This window comes from Opisthocomus hoazin, chromosome 2, assembly GCF_030867145.1.
Source record: "Opisthocomus hoazin isolate bOpiHoa1 chromosome 2, bOpiHoa1.hap1, whole genome shotgun sequence".
Lineage (NCBI taxonomy): Eukaryota > Metazoa > Chordata > Aves > Opisthocomiformes > Opisthocomidae > Opisthocomus > Opisthocomus hoazin.
The window spans coordinates 75,681,505-75,691,745 of record NC_134415.1 but is presented as its reverse complement, the minus strand read 5'-3'; the positions used below and the strand labels follow the sequence as shown (position 1 = coordinate 75,691,745).

General features: G+C 42.5%; 1 protein-coding gene across 1 annotated transcript; it reads left to right on the top strand.

Moving 5' to 3' along the window:
- The first annotated feature begins 1,553 nt into the window (after positions 1 to 1,553).
- On the top strand, positions 1,554 to 5,158 carry CALHM6 (calcium homeostasis modulator family member 6). Its single transcript, XM_009944856.2, has 2 exons — positions 1,554 to 2,119; positions 3,976 to 5,158. The coding sequence occupies exons 1-2, from the start codon at positions 1,592 to 1,594 to the stop codon at positions 4,390 to 4,392; spliced, it is 945 nt and encodes a 314-aa protein (XP_009943158.2). The 5' UTR covers positions 1,554 to 1,591; the 3' UTR covers positions 4,393 to 5,158.
- The last annotated feature ends 5,083 nt before the right edge of the window (positions 5,159 to 10,241 follow it).

Below are 10,241 nucleotides of genomic sequence, written 5' to 3'. Positions count from 1 at the left end.
TGTCAGTATGCAATTGTAGCATAGGTTCTCACAGAGTTTCGGCAAGCCCCATTGTGGACCCGCCTGCTTGGTTGCTGCTGCCCCGGGTACAGCATGGAGTGGTGCAAGCAGCATCACACCTTGCTGTCTGGCCTGAAGTCACCAGGACCAAAATCAGGCTAGCCCAGCTGGAGGCAATGTTTGCCTGAGCCTGGGGTGAGGCTCATGGCTTCGTGGTTAACCTCTGTGCCATGATAATGCCGAGGAAGAATCAGTGCTGTATAAATTACAGCATTTGAAATCTGATCAGGATGAATTCATATTGCTGATGCATCCAGTGAGGCCAGAAGGCTCCCAATTCATGCAAGAAGCAGGTCATTTTGACTCTAAAATCCCAGCTAAGTGGTTGTGGCAGAGAAGATGACAGTGGCCACCAGCTCCCCGGTTGACTGCACATCTGGGTGTCAACAAACATGTGACAAGAGCAAACTACCGCACCATCGCCTCAGAGAGCTTCAGTTACACAGCTATGAGCAAGCAACTTCCTTAATTCTGAATGTCATTTCCCCTCATCTAGATTTAGATGAGATGAACCTTAGCTGGGAGCCTGGTCGAGCTCCCCCAGGGAGTGAATGAAGCCCATAGAGTCTGGGAGCAAATGTTTTCATAGGCAGCCCAGTCTTCCAAGCCCAGGATTCACTTCCAGATATTATTCTTCATTATGCAAGCCTTTCCCATCATTTTTCCACTTCATGCCATCTGCTTAGTTTCTGCTGGTTTAGGGGTGGGGTTTTTTTGGGCTACAAAGCTGTCACTAACTGCTATGGAGGAGGGAGTCCAAAGCCTGGTTCCTGGCAGACAGTACTCTGCTAGAATTGTAGAACCATAAAATGCTTTGGGTTGGAAGGGACCTTTAGAGGTCATTTAGTCCCCCCTGCAGTGAGCAGGGATATCTTCAGCTGGATCAGGTTGCTCAGAGCCCTATCCAACTTGACATAGTTGTCAAGTAGACATAGACATACATAGACATGTAGCTGGAGCTTCAATGGAAACCACTTGCTGGGTCATAGCTATGTGTGCACTGGCCAATTAGCTCCAACTACTTTAAAAAGATTAATTGAAAATTAACATGATTATCGTTGACATTTCTTCCATAAGAAAACAAGCCATATTGTATTGCTAATAAAAACGCAGGATAAAAAACTGTACACCATTCCGGGTGGTTTTCTCACATTATATTCATGCTTTGAATCTGTTGCCTCACCGAAAAGCTTCACTAGAAAGATGATGAGGTTTAAGCTGTTGCTAGTTACAATGCATGTATGGACAAGCCAATTTGATAGAAACAAAGACAGATCTTTGTTGTTTTGATGTTGATTACTGGGGCGGCTTTCCACTGTGGTATCTACCTAACCGTGATACCATGCAGTGAGCCCATTCTCTTCTGTTTCCTCTAAGGAGAGCTGCTTCTATGCCTCACTGCATCACTGCCACGAACAGAAAGTGAAAGCTCTGCGAGCTTTTTTAAGCTGTGGGAGCTTCAGGACACTTGTCTTTCTCTTTCCTTTTCGGAGTGAGATTTCACTCTCCTCAAAGTGAAGGGAGGCAGAAAATGGATAAGTTGCGTGGGGCGCTGGACTTCTGCATCCGCCACCAGACCGTCCTGGGTTACAGTATTGTGTCCCTGCTGACAGCTGCCAGCGAGCACATCTTCTCGTCTGTGGTGTTCCAGTGTCCCTGCAATTCTGGGAACATGCTGTATGGCTCCGTCTTCCTCATAGTGCCTGCCTTCATTCTCTTTCTTCTTGGCTATATGGTGAACACCCTGACGTGGCGCCTGCTGACGGGCAGGTGCCCTCCGGAGACGGGCTGTGGCTGCAGCCCCTGGACAACCTGCACCCGCTACTGCCTCGTGATGATGCCGGTGACAGTCAGAGCCTTGGTGGCCCCGCTCACCTGGATCGCGGTGGCCCTGCTCACAGCCAGCTTCTACGAGTGTGCGGCCAGCGGGAACGGCCTCATAAGGAACCTCATGTGTAAAGATGAAGAGTGCCGCAAGCAGCTGGTCCAAATACCCTGCAACGAGAAGCTGTCAAAGACTATATCGGGGGATTTCCTCAGCCTTCAGGCACAGTCCCAGGTAAAGCCTCGCCGCTCTTCTCTTCAACCTACGGGCTTCAACCCTGGCTCTGCAATGTGTGGTGGTGCCTGCTGTGGACCGTAAATATTCATTCTTTCTCTTGCTATACTATTACCAAAAGTACACAATTAGCAACAATCCATTAGCAAAAAAGCACTAACAGAAAGGTAATAAGTGTATATATGTGCTATTTTCTGGTCTTGCATGTTTGCATGGCAGTTGTTTGGCACTGCCATTTACAAAATGTCTTTCAAAGCCGGGCAGGGAACCAGCCTACAGAGCAGGACTTTTCACAGCAAGTTTTCTTCTCATTTAACTTAGGCATGGTATGAGTTCTTCTCTTATTCCACTTTCACCCGGCTAAATACCTCAAACTTTTGTAAGTGTGCATTAGCTGAGGGGAAGCTGAGGGGAAGCTGAGGTCAGGATTATAGAGGAAGCTGGTGCCTCCTTGCAGCAGAGAACTGGCAAGTGAAACAAAAAGACAGCTCGTTTAACTACAAATCTCAACGCTTGAACCCATTAATAATTTCACACTTGTGTTCTAGAAGAATAGTTAAAATATGTATCTGTCTTGTTAAAGTGTTCTTGTGCTGAAGACAAACTGCATGGTCAAAAAAATAGCAGTTGTGGGTGGATTTTTTTGTTTGGAGTGAAATGAAACCCCCACAGTTTGGCAGCACTCCAGTTTTGGTTTTAGGTTTGTTTGGTCGTCGTCTTAACTCCAGTGAAAAAATCAGGTTTCATCACTTTTTCTCAGGAAAATATTAAGGCTGGTTAATGGAGTAAAGTTCATAGGAGACAGTGATCAATTGGATTTTTCTAAGTTCCTGTTTACTACAAATGTTTATTAAAACAAAAAAAGTGTTTGTTAAATATTTAGCACGCTGCTCCGCCAAGAAAAAGGCTGAAAAGGGGCAAAACCTATTCCACTGAATTGAGAGAGGGTAAGAAAGGAGCAAAATCAAGAAAGACTGACTGTTACTGATATTGCAATAAACCTAAAAGACACAAACCAGTCAAACAGAAACAGAAAAAGTGTAAAAGCATTTTTATTACTGACCATTATTTTTAATATCTGATCTACTTTGAACAAACTTAAGAAGCAAAAAGAACACAAACGCATTTTTCTTTAGCGCTCAATGTTTTTCACTTAAAAAAAAAAAAAATCAGTCAGAGGTAGAAGCGGACGCTGTGAGAAATCTTTGCCTGGAACTTCCAGCTAAGCACCACTGGGTACTGGAGGGACCAGCATCTACTAGGACACCTGCTTTAGGCGGGGCTTCTGAGACTTATCTAGGGATGTTAAAAACATGTATAAAATGAGAATGAATTCGATAGTCAAATCTGTCCTGCCCACAAAACAGACAGGACACAACTTCTCCTGTTTGCTGTGCCAACTGGCTGTTTTTCGCAGGCTCAGACATCAGGGAGAGGAGGTACTTGCCAAGAGCAGATCAAACACAGTCAGCAGGTCTAATTTACAGCACCAGCAGTGGACAGGGTGATTCTGCACCCTCTGTACCTTAAATCTGATCACAACTGCAGAAACTGCAGGTCAGTATCTTGTCCCTAGAGTTAAGAAAGCTGTATATAACTGAAGAAAGAACTCCACTCCACTTTCTCTTTTCTTGGTATTCATCCTTAATTCAACAAGATCAGCTCAGGGGTGCAGAAGCTCTTTAAGGCTGGTTGAATTACGTGCATAGGATCCCCTCTGTCTGCAGCGAGCAGACTGTTACAGGCACTCCAGGGTGTCTTTGCTCACAGTTTTCATGTCTCCTTCAACGCTAAGTTCTATACTTCTGCATATGACTATGCAAAACCACCGTTAACCCATCTATCTCTTTTCCAAGCTGATAGGATGGTTCCTGATAGCCTTCATCATGACTGCAGCACTGATTTCAACATGCATCAGCCGCTGTCGCTCCCCGGTTAGCTATGTTCAGCTCAAGTTCTGGAAAATTTACTTGGAAAAGGAAAAAGAGCTCTTTAAGACCAAGGCTAAAGAGCATGCAACCAGGCTGGCAGAAATAAATACAAATTGCTTTTTTGAAGCCACTCAGCCAGCAGCACTTCAGACTCCCAGCAACGAAGACTGGCAGAAGATTTCTTTCTTGTATACCTTAAATTCGAAAGAGCAGTATTACAGCATCATACACAAGTTTGTTAACACAAACAGAGGCAGCAGCGTGGGATTCAGGGAAGGAGATCAGAATCCCCCTGTTTTAGGATTTGTGGATGAAATGAGCGCAAGCGAATCAGGGTTTTAATGAACCAAATCCTTTGCAACGCTGGCAGTCTTTTAACCCTGATGATAGAAGAAGAATCTTATTCTGTGCTCTCACTGAAATCAATGCAAATTGTATGTAAAAGCTGATAGTTCTAACCCTCAGCAGATTTGGTTTTAAATACACTTAATTACTTTTGCATATGTATTTTAAATAAATACGTCTGTCACAATGGGAGTTTTCATCTGTTGTTGTTCATTCAGAACATTTTGTAATTACATATTCTTGGTTAACTGGTTGTCACCTGAGTAGACTTTTCTTAATAGCACAATTATTATTCAAGCTGTTCAATACATTTCATAAGATTATCGATTTGTTTTTAATATTGAAAATCTATTACAGTGATTTCAGTATTATTAGACAAATTAATATTTTCTGAAGCAGAGCACCAGTTTCTATAACAATACAAAAATACCATCATTTTGCAAGAAAAACAACATTTCACAGGTGGTGTAAGACAACAGAACTTGGCTTTCACAGTATGATGATTTCTCAAGGTTTTTATGAAGTCGAGGAGGAAATGGACAAGGCAGAGAAGAGAAACTCATACCTTCGAATGAACAATCTGTCCATTTGACTGCCTGGATGTTAAGTGTTTGCTTCCTGCTTGGATATTTCAATGAAGTTTAAATACATGGGGACAGACTTGCTATGGCTTTGCTAATCAAAATTTGTTTCATTATACTAATGCTGCCTCTCTTATATGTCACTTGCGGTTGGTATGTATTGATTATACTGACAACGGTAATAAAGATCAAATTGCATTATGTATCATGAAAATGTGTGTGATTCATCATCCATTATATGGTTGTGATGTGTTCTATTGTGTTTCCCCAGGGATGCAAATGGAAAACACACACATTCAGTCACACACACAATTGTCAATCTTGTGGTATTTTTCAGCAGGGGTCTTTCCTGCTGGCAGGTAAATTCAGAATTGTATACATATATATATCTGTATATACACATATATGTGTGTATGTGTACACACATACATATATGTACATATATTTGTGTACACTTATGTATGAACACACATATATGTATGTACAAATGTATTCTGGCAAAAAAAATAAACATCTTTGTGACTGTCTCTTAAAAAAAAAAAAGCCCAGAAGGCCACGTGTATGCTGGGCCACATCAAAAGCAGCGTGGCCAGCAGGTCGTGGGAGGGGATTCTGCCACTCTAGTCTGCTCTCGTGAGACCCCACCTGGAGTCCTGCATCCAGCTCAGGAGCCCCCAGCACAGGAAAGACATGGACCTCTTGGAGCAGATCCAGAGGAGGGCCACAAAAATGGTCAGAGGGATGGAACACCACTCCTATGCGGAAAGGCTGAGGGAGTTGGGGCTGTTCTGCCTGGAGAAGACAAGGCTGAGGGGAGAACTTACAGCAGCCTTCCAGTACCTGAGGGGGGCCTACAAGAAAGCTGGAGACAGACTTTTTACAAGGGCATGCAGTGACAGGAAAAATGGTAATGGCTTTAAACTGAAAGAGGGCAGATTTAGATTAGATAGAAGAAAGAAATTCTTCACTCTGTGGGTGATGAGGCACTGGCACAGGGTGCCCACAGAAGCTGTGGCTGCCTTCTCCCTGGAACTGCTTAAGGCCAGGTTGGATGGGGCTTTGAGCAGCCTGGTCTAGTGGAAGGTGTCCCTGCCCATGGCAGGGGAGCTGGAATTAGATGGTCTTTAAGGTCCCTTCCAACTCAAACTATTCTATGATTCTACGATTCTGAGAGTCACATGTGTAAAATAATAAGCATCCACAAAGATGTCAGCACGTACTATGTCAAATTATTACCAAACACCTTAAAGGCATTTAGCAGATGGAGTGACAATACCAAACCTTCGTACCTGGCAGCATCAAAGAGACAAAAAGGAATGGAAGTTTTGATCAGAATTTCAGCTTAGTTTATTAGGTCTCACTTGACAATATATCTTTCAGTGGAACTTAGGGCAAGCTCTAGACTAAAATACTTACTTTCAGTCAATTAGTTTCTCAAGGCAAGGACTGTATCTTTTAAAATCTGGGAAGCAATTAGCATTTCTGAGCTACCTGTGCATAACAAAGGAATCCACTGGAATGACTTCAGCTGCTCATCGGTTTGAATAGACAAGCAAAAAGATTCCAGCCATTTTGTCCGTACATGCATAGCAGCTTGAGGTAATAACAGTGAAACTAAAAACTTCCGTGGTGGTGGATTTTCTCTACCACTGCCTGATCTTCATCACCTTTTGCAGCAGGCCTTCTTAATTACCTCTACTGCTCATTTCCTGTCCTTTTAAAGCTCTTTAGTGGAACAAAATAGGCACTGGAATGCTGCAGGGAAAACAAACCAACATTAAACTTCCTGTTTATATTCCATCTATATTATTGTCCATTTTTTTCCCTGAAATTTTTTTTTTTTTCACTATGTAGTATTACATACATGAGTTTGGCCCTGGCATCAGTACCTAAGCTACACGCAGATGTCCCTGCCAAATACACTATTTAACTTGACCCAGAATGGAGTCTAAGTGCAAATTAGTGTGTCTTGAGGGGTTAGGCTTATGCATAACATATCAGTATGCTTATATTAACAAACATTTATATCACAATTACATACTTCAGGATGTCACAAATCCGCAATTCATATTAGCAAATATGAAAGTTCTTATCAAAGAACATCTAATTATAAGAGAGCATTTTAGAGTAGTGAGTCAGATTCTTTGGTCTGGGCTGTCCTTTCACTCCTCCCAGAAATCTTCTCTTTCTAGACAGTAAATTCTAACTTAGAAACTATTCAGACAGACAGAGAGGAATCCCATTAAGCTGCTTGTTACAGTCATTTTCCAAGGAAGAAGGAAGGGAAGAGCCTATTTTAACTAGCTGAATGTAACTAACTTGGGAGCGTCGTTCTTACTATAAACTGAAAACAGAACACATAAAGGGAAAACAAGATTCAGTTCTGCATGTAGAAAAGCATTTAAAAAGCATTCAGTTTGCCATGGATTCACTGACTTGCTCAGTGTTCTTGTTCTTCCGAGAAACTTGATAATAGAGTAACAAATGTCCAGTTTGTTACTTGTGCCTCCAGGAAGCACGGTTCAGTAAAAAATGTTCCATTTTACCTCTCATACTGAAGACTTCATTTGCTCGTTGATGTCTAGAGAAAGCTAAACCTACTCTGGAACATCGTAAATGGGAAGGAAACAATGTCCTGGCCCCACTGCGATCGGTGCCAAAATGGTCCTCAACACAGTGGGGCCAGCCTTTACCTTAGAGATATAATAACTTCAGGATAGACTGAAAGCCTCCAGGAACAAGCCATGCCTTATTTTGTTTCCTGACAAGAAGCTGCAGTGAAAATACCCCCAGATTTAGTGTTAATCCTCTCAGCTGCATCTGGGTGGGCTTCTGCCACTTCCACTCCTGGTCACAACTGCCAGGGTCTCATTACCAAAGCTGCCTCAGCTTTCCAGGGAAAGACATAGAGCTGGTACTTCTGATTAAAATCAAAGGCTCCAAATGGGACTGCAATTCATATCTTGAAGTTTGCTGGCAATGATGGTGGTCTATTTTTTGCAGATGAATTGACTTTTGGGGAAAGGAAAAAATTTCTGTTTATGTATAGGGATAGAAACAGATATTTATATATTGTTTTTGTATACCGTCATGCTTGAATTTTGATTTTTCATCACCTTTATGTAACACATGTATCTTCTGTACATAATTACATTTATAACAAAACAAATTTCAAAGAGAAGCTCCAATATACTTGTGATTGCTCCATTAGCCACCTTCAGAAGAAGGGCCTACACTAAGATGAAACACTGAGGAATACTTCTGTGAATACGCTACCAAGTGAGACAAGCAAAAAAACTTATGTGCCTAGAGTAGCCCATGTCAGTAACTAATGGTAACATAGTGTGGGTCACAATTTTTTCTATAGTTTATTACTACTTTTCTACCTAACTTTTATTTGCTCAATATTTAGGGTACAACGGACGAAGTCATCCAGTGTAGGAAGAAAATACAAAAAACACTAACAGTGCAACCAGCGTGCACTGAGCATGTCTGTCCAGCACAGAGCTGAGCCGAGAGGAGGAATTGCTGCAGGACCAGATGCACAAGAGGGGTATGACATGAGCATGAACTAGTACCCAGCTTAGTCTGGCAGTCTCATGTTGCCTCTTGGCTTGATCTCAAATCTGTGCTGCCTCGACTGGCTTAGGCATTTCTGCTATAAATATTCATTTGCACAGTGGAAACTTAGAATCACAGAATCATAGAATCATTAAAGTTGGAAAAGACCACTAAGATCATCAAGTCCAACCATCAACCCAACACCACCATGCCTGCTAAATCATGTCCTGAAGTGCCATATCTACACTTTTTTCAAACACCTCCAGGAATGGTGACTCCACCACTTCCCTGGGCAGCCTGTTCCAATGCCTGACCACTCTTTCAATAAAGATATTTTTCCTAATATCCAATCTAAAACTTAGCCTCCAAAACTTACCATGTACAAATAGAAGTAAAGATTTCCTCAGGCTGTTTATTCTAAAATACTGAAACCTAAAGACACAGCTTTGATGGCCTACATGGAGCATCACTGCAAATGTTTGGCACTGAAGCAAGGGAAGGAAGACTTGGCCACACCAAAGCCAGTGTGGCAAGACTGCAAAGGCCCCGGGATGACACTAACAGTCCTTGCTTTAAAAATGTTGTAATATCCAGCCCTGACTTTGCTAGCTGATGCCTGCAGGCAGAAACTCTTTAACAGGCCTGGAATACACAGGGATCAGCATACGTGTCACTGCAATATGATGACAGATGCTTTTTAGCTGGTCCAGACCTCGACAGAAAATGTTACCATAGGAATGTGTATGTATACACACCTGCATGCAAGTCCAATGCAATAGGGGTTTAAGTAAGAGAACTGTATCTCACAAAAGGACAGTATAGGTTATTCTCTTTGAAAATACTAATAAGAATAGAAGAATATGTGGTTGATAGGAAGAAAGAATGGCCATTGCCTTGTAAAGAACCTTCTTGTGGTCAGCCAAAGTTGCCACATGTCCATCTCAGCCAGCTGGGCATAACCAAGAAAAATCCCTCCAAGGGCTGCTGCACAGGTAGTGAAATCAGGCTGACTCCACATGACCTTTCAGCCATGATTTAAAAAAAGAAAAAAAGAAACTTGTTACTGGTTGTAACACGTTGTTACGTGTTGTAACTCATGACCCTAGCAGGTAACAGTACTGTGGGCTCAGCCCAAGGCTGGGTAATGAACAGGTTAGGTTTTTTTCTGTACAAAACTGTTCTCTTAAAGCTCCATCACACTACACCACAACTGTACAACTGCACATCACTGTTAAGACAAACAAAGAAAGATTATTGGGAGGGTTGTACAGCTCTGGTGGGAGTGAACCCTGCTGTCCCCAAGGTAAGAGGTGCCCCTCAGTCAGCAGGATTGTGGGTTAAATAGACTGAGGGAAAAACAGCAGATGAGGGTACAAACCACAGTGACAAAGTTGGAGTTAATTCTGAGCTTCTCTAAATTGAATTGAGGGTTTATATTTCAGTTTAAAAGGAGTGCTGTGGTGAGAAGAAGGTGACCTGGGTTTGTGGGTAGACTGCATCACTAGGATTTGGGACCTGGGTTTTTGTCCAACCCTTACCCAGGCATCTTGCATTACACTGGACAACAGCAAACCTTCCCTATAACCCAGGGCTCTGCGAGGCTGCTATTTCTCTACTTCAAAGTCCTGTTGTGGTGATAGAACTCCACTGCCAAGTGGCAGATGATCAATGGCCAGTGATGAAGGTCAGGTAAGGACAGACACA

Coding starts and splice junctions, on each gene's coding strand:
- CALHM6 (XM_009944856.2), top strand. CDS start 1,592: ATGGATAAGTTGCGTGGGGCGCTGGACTTCTGCATCCGCCACCAGACC. Junction 2,120..3,975: donor GCCTTCAGGCACAGTCCCAG/GTAAAGCCTCGC, acceptor CTCTTTTCCAAG/CTGATAGGATGGTTCCTGAT.